The sequence below is a fragment of the Lotus japonicus genome, chromosome 5, assembly GCF_012489685.1.
Source record: "Lotus japonicus ecotype B-129 chromosome 5, LjGifu_v1.2".
NCBI lineage: Eukaryota > Viridiplantae > Streptophyta > Magnoliopsida > Fabales > Fabaceae > Lotus > Lotus japonicus.
This window is the reverse complement of record NC_080045.1, coordinates 58637090-58656007: the sequence shown is the minus strand read 5'-3', so window position 1 is coordinate 58656007 and position 18918 is coordinate 58637090. Positions and strand designations below refer to the sequence as shown.

Genomic DNA, 18918 nt, shown 5'->3' with positions numbered 1-18918 from the left:
GGTCCTATTTATAAGCATGAAAGAGAAGAAAAATCTTGGTCCTTTTTATAAGAACCAAATGAAAGTTTGAGCTATATTAATTATTTTTTTCCAATGATGCCCTTATTAATTCTAACTTGTAAAATGTGTCTCATTAATTATTCTCTCTCTTTCTCACTTTCCAACATTAATAACAAAGGGTAATTTTGGAAGTTTATTTTGATTCAAGACATATTTAATGCATTTTACCTAGTTTAACTACATTTCTTAAACTATGTGAATTTTTTTTTTGTTGCTTATAAATAGGACCGGAGGGAGTATAAGTTATGCCATTGATTAAGCTATTGTTTATTCATGCTCATTTATAATAGTAATGAGTAATGACCATAGTAAATGCAAATTACTGTTCAAACCATTTATGCCATTCTTATATTATTATATTCTTATAATATATGTACATTACTTGCTACCAGTGTTCACCCACTGTAATCACACTATCTGTTGTCATCATATTTTGTTCTCCAAACCAGAAAAGGCTTCAATAGACATAAGTTAACCAAGAAGCACAATTCATGCACCATTCTCCATTTTACTATCAAAGGCTATATATTAGCCTTAGGCTATGTTTAGACATGATGAACAAAATGTTTATATGTATGGTAAGGATTTAAAATTGAGGTACCAATTCTGTATTCCTAACTTAATTGAATTGCAGAGTTCTTGATGTAGCTATTTGACCTTTGCATAGACAGACCCTTTCCCTGCAATAAGTACAGATCCATGTGTACTCGAAGAGAAAGGTGACAATTGTCTAAATTGGCTTAGTGTCTACATAAGAGTTCACTGTCATGTAGCTCGTGTTCAGCCATGACTCCACCTAAAGGGGTTCAAAAATCCGTAATTAGCTACATAGGTACAGTACCAACAATAGGTAAACTGTAATTGAGTCAAGTACAAATATATATAGATATTGCCTCCACATGTACTTGATCCACGAAACCTGCTGTTCAATTTCTGCATTTATTTATAGCATAACATTGTGCTATCTATTCATAATGACACCTATAACTCAATTGTACAATTATGTAATTCATTTCCAACTCATTCCTACAATACCAAAAAAAACCTACATAATTTTATATCCCTACCTATCTATTAGCCCACATTGTGCTATTTCTTAAGGCCTAACAACTGATTTGTATATAAGTGTTGTGATGCCAACCATTTTTTTCCATTAACTCCCCACATAAAATCTGATCTGAATCCACTTCTCTTCACCATTCGTGGGTACCCTTTCTGAGATGTCTTCAAAATTGAGAGGTTTTTTTTTTTATTTCTTTTTCTTCCTTTGTGACTTCTCATAAAGTGCAGTGCCTTATTTAATTTGTTGAAGACAAGTAGAATATCTTTCATCTAGCACTTCAAGTTTCAAATTAAACTTGAGTATAAATCAATGTATATGTATGTGTCTAATAGATTTGTTGTTTCTTCTTATTTATACAGAGGTTACCAATCAACTAGACTGTTTATACGACTAGTTAGCCAACAAAAATCAGGTTACCTCCTATAGATTTAGATTTATCATTCAAGTTTTAATTTATAGCTATAATGACATAAATAAAATTTATAGGTTAATTTTTAAATTGTTTACTACATTTCAATGCCAGGAAAAACCACAAAGAGAGTTAGAAATAGAGGTTCATCGACAAATTCAAATGCACCACGGTCCCGCAGGAAAGTTGGTTACTACATTTCAATGCCAGGAAAGACACAAAGAGAGTTAGAACCAGAGGTTCATCAACAAATTCAAATGCACCACGGTCCCGCAGGAGAGTTGATTAGTGTAAGTATAATAATTATAGTTATAGACTTATAGTAATCACACCTATTTGCTGATTGAAATTATAAGCACCCAATTTTCTTCTGTAAAACCATGGGAGTTACCAGCTGAAATAGGATGAATTTGGTAAAAATATTTGATGGTTAAGGACTGAATTGCTAATTCGCCCAATATTAATTATGTTTGTTAAGGAATTACGTTTGTTAAGGAAATCATGATCAATATCTTTTTTTGAACTCAAATCATGATCATTATATTAAATCTTTGTAAATATGCAAAAAATGAGAATTGTTGCAATAAATGAGGACTATTAGATTTAATAGTTATGATATATACACACTTTTTCACTCTTTTTTCACCTTCATTTTTATCTATTTCTCTTTTCTCTATCAATCAAATCATCTATCACATCTTCACATTCTCTCTCCTTTCTTCCTATCTCTCTCTTCCTCCACCTCTCCACACCTAAAAAATGAGGTGTTTTAAGATATAATTATTCTAGATTTAGATTTAATTATGAATAGTCATAATTTTTTTTTTGAAAGATTAAATCATAGGACTTTTTTAAAAATTCACATGATATTTTAAAAGTGTCATGTTACTATTATATAATTTGATCATAATCATTCAGTATTAAATTTAATGAGCATGATTTATTACTGTTAAGAACATTTTTCTCCCCCCATATGCCACTTATATATATATATATATATATATATATATATATATATATATATATTTATACAACAATGATATATACACACTCAACCCAACTCATATGTCCCCCAACTCCTACCACTTGAGCCCCCTACCCAACTCATATGTCCCCCGCTCCTACCACTTGAGCTATCATATAAGGATATATATATATATATATATATATTAAGATGATTATCCACATTGATTTAGTGATAAAGAGAGCAATTAAAAAGTGTGCGATATCGAAAAATTAATTTAATGTTAAATAGTAGTATCAATCTGTAGATTGATAAATTTATTTTAACAAATTGTAAAATTATCCGTGTATCGCATGTCCGTGCATCGCACGGGAACAATCCTAGTTTTTTTAATAACTGCAGTTTTAATATTATTTAAAAATAATTTTTTTTAATAAAATTCATTTTTTTGACGTTTTATCAAATAATTTATTATTATTATTTTAAAATACAATTTAATATACATAACTTATTAAAATAATAAATTCTTGACAAATACTCAGTGACGGAAATATTTCCCTCTCAAGTAGAGAGGATTAAGTATCCGTAGCAGATTAGAGACGAAATATATTCCCTGGCAAAACTAGCGACGAAATAATCCATCTCTAACATATTTCCCTCATTTAGCGGCAGCCTTTGCGACGGAACTCCGGAGAGAGACATATTCCGTCGCAAAATATCTGGCTAAACTGTTCAGTGAATTATAGAGATGGATTTATTCCGTCACTAATATACAAAAGGACAATATTTTTCTTAATCCATCTCTTGTAGTGACGGATTGTTTTCCGCTCCAAATTCCGTCACTAAACCATGTAGTGTGAAGTAGCGTTTTCAATTAGAAAATCATGCATGAATTGTGATCGACATTCATGAATGAGAACATGAACAATAGAGGATGTCGTGTGATTGGAATCTCGTTGGTTACCAACCAGACCATTTTCTCGAAGTAAAGCCAATGAGAAAATTCCTTATTCCTTACTATTGGTTAGGATAATTATAAATTATATATTGTCTAGTCCATCAATTATTTATCATTAAAAAAATTTATCAATTAATAAGTTATTTTGGTAACATGATGGAGCAGAGCCTTGAAGACCAACTAAACACCGGACTTACACCAAATTCACACATACACGCACATATATTCTTTTAGATATAGATTTTAACATTTTTTGGGTGTATATGCTCATGTTTATTAAAACATTTAGTATGATAAAATCTAGTGTCCAGTGTGTACTTCATAAAAATTTAAGACTAAATTGTCTTAATGTTTATTCTGCAAGACCTAACAAAATAAATATGAGTTCTCTAATTAATTTCTAGCCGTTATATGAATTCCATCTAACAAAGGCTTGAAAGTAAATGCTTTTAGTTTGTTCTTGTGTGTATAGAAGACAACCACTTTTAGATTTTGTATTTGAGAACCAATCAATATAAGATTTAAAGTTTCATGGAATTTGGAAATCATATATATTTGTCATTGAGACCTTTTCAACAACCCACTGGCTACCAACAAGGAGTGCGCGTGATAATGGAATTAATTTCTTCCATTTCCGTTTTTCTGTTTTAATATTTTTTAGGTATTCACAAGTCCACAACCGACTGCACTAACTAATCTTTTTGTCATGATGCTCATTTTAAATGGCAAATGACTGTCCACAAAATTTGTTCTATCCATAATTTAAGTTTCATATACATATTAATGAAATTTAGGACGTTTAAAAAAAACATCTAAATTGTTAAGGATTGAAAGAAAAGAACATATGTAAGCATTCATGTCTCGTTATTTGTGTTTTTTCTTTAACTCCCTTTTTTTAAGTGGAGGGGCTAAGCCCCAAAAAAAAACAAAAGGCTAATTGGAAACTAAAATTGAAGCAGAGTGTCTTCAAACTAACTTGCATGGTGTATTAGCCTATGACACTACCCAAATGGGAGTTAAGCAAATTAATGATGAGTACCAAAAGGAAACTCGTGTCTGGCTAAGTAATCTGCTATAGCATTCAACTCTCTACGCACATGTTGAAACTTGAAACCTCATTCACCCCATGAACTATATATGCTCTACTGGCACATAGGAAGAATCAAATCAGCATACGTATGAATCTCATATAGGGGAGATAAGATAAGTTGGATAGCTTCCAAAAAGTCACTCTCAATGATGACCTGCGGAATGTCCAAAGTAAGTATGATATCCACAGGCATGGCTGCAGACACCACCCACAACTCCGCAAGGAAGGCATTTGCAGAACCAAAAGTGCCCAAGTTCCTGCAAAAACCCGAGACCCAAAGGCCAGCATGATCCCTCAACGAGAGCTAGAGCATATATAGAAGACTTCCACCCCCGCCCTCCATATAAAGCAAAGGAGGGGAATACTTCCTATGATCTAATTTTAAAGGCTAAAAAGCACTTTTGACCCTGATGTTTCAAGTTTGTGCAAATTCTGCCCCTACTCTATTTTTGTCGATGTTTTTATCCCTCACGTTTTCAAACAGTGCACTGTCTACCCTTCCATCAATCAAACGTTAAAAAGCTAACGGAATGAGCTGATGTTGCTTTTTTTTTTATATTTTTTCGAACTGCCATGTGGAAATTACAAGTGGAATTGGAAAAAATGGGCAAGGGAGATTCAAACTCAAGACCTGTAAGTAGCAAAACATGCATTTAACCAGTTCAATTACATGCATAATTGATATATACATCAAGAAAATTTAATTTATATCATATCCTTGATCATCATCAACTTCATATACTCTTCTTCATCTCTCCAATCCACTCAAGAACCTCTCATGAGAAAGCCTGACTGACGGAGGGGTAGACAGTGCACTGTTTGAAAACATGAGGGGTAGAAACGTCGACAAAAATAGAATAGGGGCAGAATTTGCACAAACTTAAAACATCAGGGCCAAAAAATGTTTTTTAGCCAATTTTAAAACACCATTTCATTCCAATTTGTTGGTAACATGCATCTCAATAACTATGTACATTTACTGACAGCTGCACTTTTAGACATTTTTAATTACAGAATGCATGATTAATTTTTAATTATACAAGACATATTAGCTATAAATTAAATCATTAGTAAAATATCTTAGAAGCTCCAATTTGTGGTAAGAGTTTACATTTAATTTTATTATGATATCGATGTGCATTATATAATTAATTAGTCATGGTGTTACTTTAGTTAGATAATATATCTTTATCCTGTTTTTCATAATTAATCATGTAATTTCAGGCACTTTTTTTAGTTCATGACGAATATAAAGTAATTAAATTAAAACAATAAATAAAGGATCATTATTTTACTGTGATTGGCCATTTGAAGTCACAAAGATGCTTACTCCACAACTTCCTACCAACTACAAAGCGACTTTTATTCAAATGGTGGTTGGTGGGGTGGTTTCCGCCCGGTGCCGGTGTGTCATAATTCATGTACGAGGATAACTAGTGGGAGAAAACAAATTAAAACATAACATATATTGTTATTCTTCAAAGAAAAATAGTACAAGTTATAGGATAATTAACAAACGTAAGAAGACTTAATTATCATCCACTATACCTCCATAATTTCTATCACAATATAATACAACTTTATTTGATCTGTTTATAGGAAATATGGTGTGAATCCACAAAATTACAATTATTTTGGATAGAGTGGATCAAACCTAATTAGGAGTTAAGGGTTAGGTTAGGTTGACATTGTCAATAATAAAAGTTATAAGAGTTGTCCATAAAAATAAAAATAAATGATAATGGTGATTTCGTTGATATCATGTCTCTAAAAAAAGGAATAAATTAGAGTTTAATAGAAAAATTAATAGTAAGGAGGAAGACAACAGAGCTAACTCAATTTATATAAGTTCCTGTATCAACGGCCGAAAAGCTACATAAACCGAATAAATTGAAATTGAAACCATTTGAGGAGGAATAATAAAATTGTCACCAACATGTCTCCGAGATTTTTAACAAGATGACTGAATCTTTAGCCAATTTAGGACTTAGTGAGTGGGGAAATGAGCATGGATATTAACTAAAGTACTCTGATTTCAAACGAGGTACTCATTGCATCTGTGAGAAGCAAAGGCTTAGACCCACAAGCGGGATTAAAGAAAGCTTGATGCTTGGCCAAATTAAACATCAGCACACATTACTTTCCTGTAAAGTGTGATTTTCCAATTAGTTGTTAATTTGTTATGAACCTTTTACATATTTTCAAAAACATAAGAAAAAGAGGTCAACATGATTGGTATACCCAGAGGGAAATAAGGACGTGGAAGTTGGTGAAAAGCAAACAGATGAAACCACAGCATGACATCCTCTTCTCGTCAAACAAATATGAAACATATATAGGTTGCAACATGGAAACGTACGTACGTGCACTCCTCCACCACAATTCACAGTCGAATTTAATTCATTTTTTTATAAAGGCTTAATTCCAGTTTGGGTCCCTGATGTTTCATAAATGTGCGGTTTGCACCTCCTGTGTTTAAAATGTGCGGTCAAACTCCCTCATGTTTCTAAAACGGTTGATTGAAGCCCTTCCGTCTATCTCTGTTAGTTGACCAAACGGAAATGCTGACGTGTCACTTATTTAATTCATAAAATATAAGCTACTAATTGGTGACGGAAATAATCCGTCACAAAACCCTTCAGCCAATACCTTTGTCTTCTTCCTCACACATTTCAGAATTATCACATTCTTTTCTTTCAAACACGCTGCAACCAGCCACCAAAGGGAATAAAAACCAGAAACCTATATAGACACAGACCGTACCAGAATGCAGAATCCATTTTCCTGCAGAACCCCATCGATCCAAACCCCCCAAAAACCAACCCAGATCCCAGAAACCTGTTCGTTCATACCCATAAACTTGTTTGTTCATCGTTCAGAATCAGAAACCTGTAAAGAAGCACAACTGCAAAGTAAATCTAATTTACTTGAGACCTACATGTCAAAGGCACACAAATGAACAGTTCAAGTTCAAAGATTCTTTGAATAACTAGTAAAGATAGTGTCTTTAGGAAATGATTTGAGAAAATTGAATTCTGGAAGATAAAGAAGCAAAAAACCAAACTTGCTAAGTTGAAGATAATTGAAAAAATCTCAGCTTTAAATATTCACCTCACACTCTCGCAGACTCCCCAGTCCCCAACAACAGAAAATTTAGAGAATGGAAACAGAGCATAGGAAAATGCTAACCATGACCAATAGTCCAAGCCATTGACTGAAAATCAAAGATATTACCACTTCAGAATTTTGGTAAGTGCAAATAAAATTTCGAGGTAAGAAAAAAAAAGAAACTTTCACTTTGAATTTAGCAGATCTTGAGTAAATAGAGAATACCCAAATTGATATTTTTCTTGGGGAGTTGGGAAGAGAAGATAGGACAGTTAATATCTTTGGTAAATTAAGAAAATAATGAGTATGAGAGGGATAGAGAGTACAAAAATTACTCAGATGCAGCAAAAAGTATGAGATTTACCAGAGGGAAAATCTTGAGTTAGGAGACAGTGTTACTTCCAGGATCTGAGCTATGGAAGCAGTTACCAGCTAATTCGCCACATGTGCCTGTGACATATCTTTGAGTGTTTTGCAGTTGTGCCACATGATTTGAGTACTTTTCTGGTCTGGGAAGCTTTAATTATTTGTTCTGCATTACCAGTACCTGCGAGAAAGAAGAAGAGGAGAAAAAGAAACAAGAAATGTGTGAGGAAGAAGACAAATGTATTGGCTGAAGGGTTTTGTGACGGATTATTTCCGTCACCAATTAGTAGCCTATATATTATGAATTAAATAAGTGACACGTCAGTATTTCCGTTTGGTCAACTAACAGAGATGGACGGAAGGGCTTCAATCAACCGTTTTAGAAACATGAGGGAGTTTGACCGCACATTTTAAACACAGGGGGTGCAGATCGAACATTTGTGAAACATCAGGGACCTAAACTGGAATTAAGCCTTTTATAAAAATGAAAGTGTTTTGATGAGTGATTACCGAACGTAAATAAAGACGTTTGACAAAAATATGGAAAAGGTACTCTATTGCACTACTAATTATGTGGGCACACCAGAAAAGGATATTGCAAGCACTCTAAGCTATCAAAATTGACGGAAAAATAAAAATTGGTGTTGAAAGAGGAGTATTGATCCTGTGTATTTTTTTTTTCTTTTCAAATTAGCAGAAATTTCGTTTTATATAGTGTATTATATATATACTAGGATGTAGCAAACTTGAAGGAAATCACGTACGGAAGGTATGATAGAAATATGATGATATGTACGTAACATATACTATCCGATAATAGTTGATATTATCTCAAATATATAGGAATATTTATCCTCATGTGCGTAGGATCGACACAACTAATATTGAGCTAAAATACTAGGCCTATTTTTGGGTGGCAGTTGCCCTCCAGTACATCTATATCACGTAATGTTTAAAGATTTAATGAAATAAAGAACTTTGGTACTTCATACTGTTTTTCTTTTAATTCATCAAAGGCTGTGTCTTTGACATGGAACTTGGTTGATGAAGTGATCCTACGTTTGGGGCTACGTGGGCGTTATCCAACATGAGATCTAATGAAGGACTTAGCTAGTTATATATGGTGTCGTCCTCATCAAAGGCAGTTCCTTAGATGAGAGACTTAGACAATGTCGCGATTATTAAATACTGTAACTCGAACAAAGTACTTGCATTGGTAATGTCACGCTTATCAGAGGTAGTGCCTCAAACGAGGATCTTAGTAATGTGGCGCTTGTCGCACTCATTGGAGGCAATGACTTAAGAGAATCTGAGAATATTTCATTGATCAGTTATTCTTTACATAATAAGAGCTAACATATTAGACTTGGGTCCAAACCACAAACTAATTACTATACATTAATTGAGGACACAGTTTAATACTTGTCAGGATGAGTGGCTTTTAATTTTTACTATTATCAACCCAATAATACTTCATCCATACCTTAATTTTACCTAGAGCCAGGGAGAATAGAGAAAAGAGAAATAAATTATAAATATGATAAATGATGTAATATGAAATATTAAAAAAAAAAGTAGATAAAAAAATGATGAAAGCCAAAATGGTTGTGAATGAACTACAACTCTCTGATCATAGACGAAATGATATAAAATGCAGAAAGAAAAAAATTGGTAAAAATAAAATGAAAGAAAAATGAATACCACCATCTAATACACCTGCATCCCCTTGCAACGCATATATATAATCTCCCGACACATGATACATAGGCTCAGAAGGTTGAGTACACTCATATACCCTGAATAAGAGGTAATGTGTGAAGATGTTTTTTAACATACAAGTATGTTTTATATGCTCAAATTGTTTGGCAGTATATTTCCATATAATTAGGTTTGGACAGCGTTTTATTAAGCCATGATTACAAGAGTCCAACTAAAATAGAGGAGTAAGTATTAAAATTATTTGAATGATCTAACAAGTAAGTATATATTAAAAATTATTTGAATGATTTAACAAGTATATTAAATAGATTAATATGTCATAGAATTTTTTTAATTCATAATCTTTACTTTGGTTTCCTTGATCTTTACACTAGTTAGCACATGATATAATCATGTGGATTAGTGTAGTGGTTTAGCATTGCATCTTTTAAGTAAGCGGTTGAAGGTTCAATTCTTAACTCTGTTGAATGAAGAAAAAAAAAACTCATTGGTCAATCTTCTACAGCCTAGTGTGTTAACAGTGAAGCCTAGCTAGTGTGTTAACAGTGAGACGATGAATTAGTTTCACAACAACATAACAACATGGAAAGACTCGGCCGACCTTCCCAGGACGAGTTTATTAAGAGAGAATGGGGAGTGAATTGAAAGGCTTCCATTTTCGTTCTTGATTTTTTGGGGCTCCTCTCAATCTCATTCGTAGTTGGGAAGGGAGAAGAGTCCAAATCAATGAACATTATTAAACCATCATTAATGACATTGCACATGACACGATCAATTCGACTCAAGCTTGCTGATACTTGGTTATAATACAAGAAAAAAAGTTAGCACATGACATAATTAGCATACAATCCAAGTACATGTGCACTAATTAAGCACAAGGTATGGAAATTAAAGGACATTTTGGTACCTGAAAAACATAGATAAAAAGAAAAGAAAGGTAGATATTATATATGAAGTGAGGATGTGTAAAGAAAAACATAAAAAATAAATACAAGAGAAAGGTATTATTGTTACTTGATTATGAAAATCATCAAACCCAATTTTTCTACATTTCTTCAAAATCCTCTCTTCTCCAATCCCCACCAACCCTCCTTAATTTCTACCCTTCTCATATGCTTACCCCTCAACATAACTTACGGTATTGATATATTGACATATACAATATTCTCTTCATTTGATTTCCAACCGTTTATGTTTCTATCTCTTCATTTCATATTTCAAAAAAAAAAACTTTTCTTATTACATTACATATTGTATTTCTCAAATCTTTATTGCATAACCTTTGGTCCCAACAGGGCCAGCACCCCCACTACAATCTTCCCCCTATGTTTACATACAATCTTGACCAAGAAAAAAACCAAAGTACTCACCCTCCCACGTGTCACCATCCTGACCCTCCAATCCCATGATGATCCAACGGCCACGTCTCGTTCTCAACTAACCCATCGGCTTACCCACCTACACTCAATGTCACCAACCCATCTATATATACCCACCCATCTTTGGCCCATATTTCTCAGGAAAATTTTCTATCACTTCCTAAATTACTCACAAATAGAAAATTTTCCACTTCATCATTTTTATGCAATCACTACTTACAAGAATCCCACACTTTCCCATTTGTTCCTTTCCATTTCGGTGATCACACCTATCTACCATTCACCTATATAACATATCAACACGTAAGTCGTAACAACACATATAAACCTTCATTTCCAACATCAATTATTTTATTTAATTTCCCCACACCCCATTTGAGTATTTTTGAGGAAATGGAGTATTCCAATGGCAATGGCAATCATGGGTCATTGAACCTTTGCAATGGTGGTGGGAAAAGCAATACTCACCATCATCATCATGATGATCCTTTGAACTGGGGTGCGGCTGCGGAGGCTTTGAGAGGCAGCCACCTTGATGAGGTGAAGCGGATGGTGGAGGAGTACCGGAAACCATTGGTGATGTTGGGCGGCAAGACGCTCACCATACCTCAGGTGGCCGCCGTGGCCACCCGCTCGAGTGACGTGGTGGTGGAGCTGGCTGAGGAGACTCAGGCCGCCGTCAAGGCTAGCAGTGACTGGGTCATGGATGGCATGAACAAAGGCACCGATAGCTATGGAGTTACCACGGGGTTCGGTGCAACCTCTCATAGGAGAACCAAACAGGGTGTTGCTCTCCAAAACGAACTAATTAGGTAATTTAATTGATTTTTTGTGAATCTTCTCAATTTATTAACTTTTACATATTTGAGTTTGCGTGTTTTCGCATTTTATTTACTTAAAAACTAAGATGTATGTCACCAATTCAAGTTGTAAGAAGTAAGGAACATGTAGTTCTAGCAAAGATGGTTCAGGTTCAGGAACCATCTTTGATGAAAAAAAAGAAGTTAAGATGTATTTGCTCGAGTCGGGTATAAATCACTAGAGTAGAAAAAAAAAGTAAAAAGATAAATGATTAAATTAATATATGATGTGATGTGATTAGAAGAGATTAAGAGAAAAATGTATCATAAATATGCATTGTGCTGTAATCTATGAATCATAGTATTTTTTCATAGAACTCGTTTCAATGCAAATATTCTTTTAGTGATTTTTTTTAGTAAATAAGCTGCAACGAACTCATATCCAAACTGCTCTTAGTACAAGTGAGTTTTGAACATTTTATATGGGGCAATTTTATATTAAAAATTGGTTCACCAATAATATACCATATTTTTACGTATTATAAAAAGTAATATTTAAAATATTATTTATTATGCCCATTAAGTATTACAATCAATTTAAAGATAATTATTTTGACTTGGGAACTAAAATTTTCTTACTCCACCGTAGAAAAAGCCTTTTATATATGATTATTGTTGCTGACATAACTTGTGTTTAGGATTTGGTTAGTTTATTAACTAATGATGATTGTTTTTATAAGTTAGTGGATGGATGGTTTTATTTTTATGTGTAAACTAAGTAGTTTATGTTTGGGGGTAGGTGTGTTTCCAGTGATCTACTACGTGTAATTAGGTAGAGGGTCGTGTCATGATTTGGAAATTTTATTTTTTCGTGTGGTTTTTGTTATTAGATATGAATATCGTGTGTATTTTGTTTTCTAATTTTGTTTGGTTTCATATTTTAGTAGCTGAACATGAAAAAGGTAACTTTTGAAGAAGAGAGATACACAATCACTTATGTATGTGGGTCCTAGATCATTTTATTATCGGAAGTGATAAATGATGCGCTATATTTAGTTTATGTGCTATATTTAGTTTATAGGATAATTAGTATGTGAATGTCTCAAATGATAGTTCAAGTGGTAAGAGTTAGAGACATGTGAGTTTGGTGAAGGAGTCTAGGGGTCAATCTTTAGAATGTGCAATTTATCTTCTAATGTATAAAAAAAAGTATGCAAAGAAAAAATGTGATAAAAAATTAAATTTTTAGTCATGAGACTGATTTCTCAATAGACTCGGAAATCATATTAAGGGATATGTCTCTTCTCACTGGTCTTCTTCTTATACACCGCTCAGCCATTAAATTCTGAACTAAATGTTTAAAGAGTTTAACTATGACATTTGTCTGTAAAACAAATCTACAATTTTTGATAATGAGATAAATAAATATTTAATTATAAATTTTAATGATTAAAATTTAAATGTAAGAATATATATATATATATCAAAATATTAATTATTAAATCTGACTACTCAAAATTACTTGTATCATGAAACCTAAAAACTTATGAAAAATCAAATACAAAAGAATGGAAGATGAAAACTGTTAGGTCTAGCCTTAGTAAATTCAAATTTCTTACAACAAATTAAGTTTAGTAGAATTAAGTTTGGCAATTGAAGTTTGAGAGCATCTTGATGAGAACTTCTATTTAGGTTTAAACAATTTACATGATTTACCTTATAAATTGTGTTGATGATTTATTTTCATGACTCATGAAAAAAAAAGATTTTCAAATATTTAAAGTTTATTAAATAATTGATAATTTTTTTGGTTACATAAATAAATAATTGATTGACAATAAGAGTACTTTATTTAGTAAAGAACTCCCTCGTAGTTCACACTTCACAACACCGTCTTGTGCGGCAATTATAGGACAATCTGTTATCCAAATCTAAGGCACGCAATATTGGTGAGTTAGGTGAGGCATTTATAGACGAAACAATCTCCTCCAAATTATGTGAATTAAAGAGAGAAAAGTTTCTATATTAATTTGGAAAAAAAACTATTTTTTATAGAAACTATAGTGGGATTCATTCAACCCCTTCAGATACCTCTCTTGTTTTCTTCTTTCTCATTCTTCAATGATTGAGCACAAACCAGGTCATCTGCAGTTCTAGAATTGCATGTGATAAAGTTCATAAACTCAAGTGGTGAATTTTTTTGTTACAAATTATTTATCATTACTATAATTACTTATTATACTTAGCTTGGGTTTAAAGAATAAATCAAAGAGAAAAGGATAAATAGGTCATGGTAAAAAGGCACTTGTCTAATCATAACGCTGCCTAGTCATGGTAACTGAGTGATGAAAAATCATTTTTTGTTTCAGAAAATAAAATAAAATATATGTTTATTTCACATAAGGTATCACTCTCACTCACTCATACATAGGCCAAGTGAATAGTTGTAAAAGGAACAAAATAATCAATTTGTGTGACAGCAGATGTATCAGATTGCATGTGAAATAATGCAAAGGTTATGATGTGACGCGACAGTAAATATAAACGATAAGGGTAATGCTGCAAACTTTTTATTTATGAGATGATATAATTCATGGAGTTAGGAGTGGGCCAAAAATTCCATACTGTCACAGAACATTAATAAGTGCTTATAAAAAAAAAAACAGAAAACATTAATAAGTAACCGATATTCTGGTTTATTCCATTATTAGGTGATTTAGGTCCACCACTTGGTGGCACCACAACCACTTAAAGTACACCCTACTGTGCTCACATTCAATGAGAATATGAGATATTGCTTTCAAAAAGTGCAGGGTGTATATTAAAAATTATTTTATGACAGTGTTTTGATAAAAAAAAAATTACTTTTCTAAAAAAAATTGAGTTGTAGAATTAAATGACTATGATTGAATTGTCCACTCATTTTGCAGGCTTTGGTTTTTGGCTCTATATATAGTTGGATTATTAATTTAATATACTTTGATGGTTGGACTTTTATGGAACACACTTGTCTGACTTTGTGTGAGCCATTATCTCTGTTTGCAGTAAACAACTCAACATGTTTCTTAGCTGTTTAGACTTTTTCATTCATCACATATGATTCCTTTAATTATGTTAGTGTAATTCAGTGCGAACTTGTTCCAAAACCAGGGTGAAGTTAAAATTACCATGGAGTAGTTAAAGCTAAGAGAAGTTGTTTCTGAGTTTCCAAAGTAGTGTAGTTGACATTGACCGACACAATTTGACAATTGTTTTGTTTGCAACAGGTTTTTGAATTCTGGCATATTTGGCAATGGCACAGAATCAAGCCACACATTGCCACACTCAGCCACAAGAGCAGCCATGCTGGTTAGAATCAACACCTTGCTTCAAGGATATTCAGGAATCAGATTTGAGCTCATGGAGACAATGGCCAAGTTTCTAAACCAAAACATAACCCCATGCCTCCCTCTAAGAGGCACAATCACTGCATCAGGTGACCTGGTTCCTCTGTCCTATGTTGCTGGTCTTTTGATTGGGAGGCCAAACTCAAAATCCATTGGACCTGATGGACAAGTTCTAACTGCTAAAGAGGCATTTCAACTAGCTGGGATTGAAGGTGGTTTCTTTGAGTTACAACCTAAAGAGGGTTTGGCACTAGTGAATGGAACTGCAGTAGGATCTGGTTTAGCTTCCTTAGTTCTTTTTGAAGCAAACACACTTGCTGTGCTCTCAGAAGTTATATCAGCAATTTTTGCTGAAGTTATGCTTGGGAAACCAGAGTTCACAGACCACTTGACTCATAAATTGAAGCACCACCCTGGCCAGATTGAAGCTGCAGCTATAATGGAGCATATTCTAGAGGGAAGTTCATTTATTAAGGCTGCACAGAAGGTGCATGAGATGGATCCACTTCAGAAGCCTAAACAAGATAATTATGCTCTCAGAACATCTCCTCAGTGGCTTGGACCCCAGATTGAGGTAATCAGGCATGCAAGCAAGATGATCGAGAGGGAGATAAACTCGGTGAACGACAACCCTCTCATTGATGTTTCAAGGAACAAGGCACTTCATGGAGGGAATTTCCAGGGCACCCCAATTGGTGTTTCCATGGATAACACTCGTCTCGCCATTGCTGCAATTGGGAAACTCATGTTTGCTCAGTTCACCGAGCTCGTGAACGACTTTTCCAACAACGGTTTGCCTTCAAATTTAACCGCGAGCCGCAACCCGAGCTTGGATTACGGCTTCAAAGGGGCGGAAATTGCAATGGCATCCTACTGCTCAGAGCTTCAATACCTTGCTAACCCTGTCACCAACCATGTCCAGAGTGCTGAGCAGCATAACCAGGATGTGAACTCTTTAGGCCTGATTTCCTCAAGAAAGACGGCTGAAGCGGTCGACATATTGAAGCTCATGTCCTCCACTTTCTTAGTTGCATTGTGCCAAGCCATTGATTTGAGGCATTTGGAGGAAAACTTGAGGAGCACTGTGAAGAACACTGTGAGCCAAGTGGCAAAGAGAGTTCTAACAGTTGGTCTCAATGGTGAGTTGCATCCATCCAGGTTCTGTGAAAAGGACTTGCTCAAAGTTGTCGACCGCGAGCATGTCTTCGCTTATGTTGATGACCCCTGCAGTGCAACCTACCCTCTAATGCAGAAGTTGAGACATGTCCTGGTTGATCATGCACTGCAAAATGGTGACAAGGAGGCAAATTCAAGCACCTCAATTTTCCAAAAGATTGGAGCTTTTGAGGAAGAGCTCAAGGCCCTTCTGCCCAAAGAGGTTGAAAGTGCAAGGATTGAAGTTGAGAATGGAACTCCTGCTTTTCCTAACAGAGTTAAGGAATGCAGGTCTTATCCATTATACAAGTTTGTGAGGGAAAGTTTGGGGACAGCTTTGCTGACAGGTGAGAAAGTGAGGTCACCTGGTGAGGAATGTGACAAGGTGTTCTCTGCTTTGTGTGATGGAAGGTTTATTGACCCAATGATGGACTGTCTTAAGGAGTGGAATGGTGCTCCTCTACCCATATGCTAAGATGGTGCTCCCCTATGGAAGTTCTTTTTTTTTCTCCTTTTCTTGTAATGTTTTTAAAATGTTGCTGGACATGTATTTTACACTGTGATATCAAACTATGTGTATGTTTTTTATCTACAACTACAACCTCCATGTTTTATACAACTACAATGCATGTGACAAAAGAGAAAACCAAGCTCTGCCATGACTTCAATATCCGCTAAGAGATAAATGCTACCACCCCATGCTCTGCTGCTTCAAATCAATTTGCCTCTGTTGTTAGAGCATCTTCCAAGACTGCAAGCAAAAGGCTACATACAAACCACCAAGGGCGTAGATTAATTGGTGTGGGGTTGTTCTAGCTTAAGAAGAGATCTACGGTTCAAGTTTCTGTGAATGTATCTTCGTTAGGTACTTGATAGAGAGAACTTTGCCGCCCATAGTGGTCATATCCGGCTCCAACAGTTTGTCCCGGTGGAGTGAAGGTTACATGTGGTTTAAACAAAATAACAAGACTTCAGACAGCAAGATTTTCATTCATTCTCATTCCCATGCCAAACATGCTACCAACACGACAAACATCTGTCCTCATATTTTCAGCCAAGGAGATCCACATGATCCTACAAACTTCCTGCCTACCAAAAACACATTCATTGATGTCACATCACACATCCTTATACTTCACAATAACTTATATCTGATTATCTCACTTTCAATTAACAATCACCACACGACCGAAACCAAACTCGAGTTTGAGCCACAACTTTATCACCAAGAAACCAAACTTTCAAAGAGGATAGCAGCTAAGGATGAAGAATTGAAGGCAATGGAGGCTAATAATAACGGCGCATTGTTTCCTTTCCACCTAATAAGCATACTATAGAGATTGTAGGTGTGTCCACAACATTAAGGACAATATTGAGGGCTCTTTTGATAAATACCAAGTACAGTTAGCTGCCAAGGGCTTCACTCAACAAGTAGGCCTAGATTTTATAGGATCTTATATAGACCTACCACAAAGTTATCATTTAAGTCATGATTGCTCAAGGGGGTAAAGTTGGATTAAAAGTTGAACAAATCAAATTATGGCTTGCAGCAAGATTCTGGACAATGGTTCTCCAAGTTCAACACCATCTTCAATGCCACATGGTTTGGTTCATCCCAAGAATGATTACTCTTTACTTACCAAGGGCTTAGATGACTTATTCGTAACACTTCTTGTCTATGTAGATGGCATCATCATTATTAGATCAAGTGTCAACAGTTGATTGTAGCTATCAAAGGCCAATTGAATTCCTAATCTGTAAATTACAGTTTTTTCTTGGGGCTCAAAATAGTCAGTTTTTTTTTGCTCCATCGGAAAATTAAAAATAGTCAGTTTTAGCAAAGGTATTCTTCTGCCATAGAAGCAATATGATCTGGCAGCCTAACATTAGCTTTTTTGTTCATAAGCTTAAGCTGATTAAGTTTGCATCCCATTTTTGGACCCCTCAACTTATAGTAGCTCAGCAATTACTCAAACATATTAAGGGCACTCTTGGTCAAGGATTTTTATTCTCTGAAACTACCTCTATTCATATGCAAGCCTATGCAGTTATTGTGTGTTTATTGATGATTCATTGGAGTATAGGCCCCTTGTAGCTATAACTAGTGAATTAACTTTGGCATTGTCACTCTAGAATTTCACAATGATCATGATGAAAAATTAAATGGTGCTCAATAGTACAACACAACTTATGAATGGAAACCAAATTAAATGAAAGCTATGACAGATATAAAGAATGAGCAATGGAGTTATTCGAACAGTCCCAACATAGTGTAAAGCCAAAACACTTTCAATAATCTATAAACTGCTATAGTGGAAAGATAGAACCAAGAGATTAACTTGCCAGAAGAATTCTTTTTTTGTCAACGCCGGAAGAAATTTGAATAGTAATGCCCATTGTGTAATATAGGCCCATCAGCGAAAGGGCCCATTTTCAAAAGTAAATATCTCTATCAAACTTG

At 34.4% G+C, this 18918-nt stretch overlaps 1 protein-coding gene and 1 long non-coding RNA gene across 2 annotated transcripts; one reads left to right on the top strand and one right to left on the bottom strand.

Annotated features, from left to right (window-relative positions):
* Positions 1–7091: 7091 nt before the first annotated feature.
* LOC130718758 (uncharacterized) lies at positions 7092–8344 on the bottom strand. Its single transcript, XR_009012789.1, has 3 exons — positions 8017–8344; positions 7656–7758; positions 7092–7433 (listed from the first exon to the last, which is right to left on the bottom strand). It is a non-coding gene; the product is annotated as an uncharacterized LOC130718758 (long non-coding RNA).
* Positions 8345–11252: 2908 nt separating this feature from the next.
* On the top strand, positions 11253–17052 carry LOC130717860 (phenylalanine ammonia-lyase 2). Its single transcript, XM_057568239.1, has 2 exons — positions 11253–11928; positions 15183–17052. The coding sequence occupies exons 1-2, from the start codon at positions 11510–11512 to the stop codon at positions 16930–16932; spliced, it is 2169 nt and encodes a 722-aa protein (XP_057424222.1). The 5' UTR covers positions 11253–11509; the 3' UTR covers positions 16933–17052.
* Positions 17053–18918: the final 1866 nt, after the last annotated feature.

What these genes read in the sequence shown, in the direction of transcription:
- LOC130717860 (XM_057568239.1), top strand. Translation starts at nt 11,510, where the DNA reads ATGGAGTATTCCAATGGCAATGGCAATCATGGGTCATTGAACCTTTGC. An exon ending in CTCCAAAACGAACTAATTAG is followed by an intron (nt 11,929 to 15,182) that starts GTAATTTAATTG and finishes TGTTTGCAACAG; the next exon opens with GTTTTTGAATTCTGGCATAT.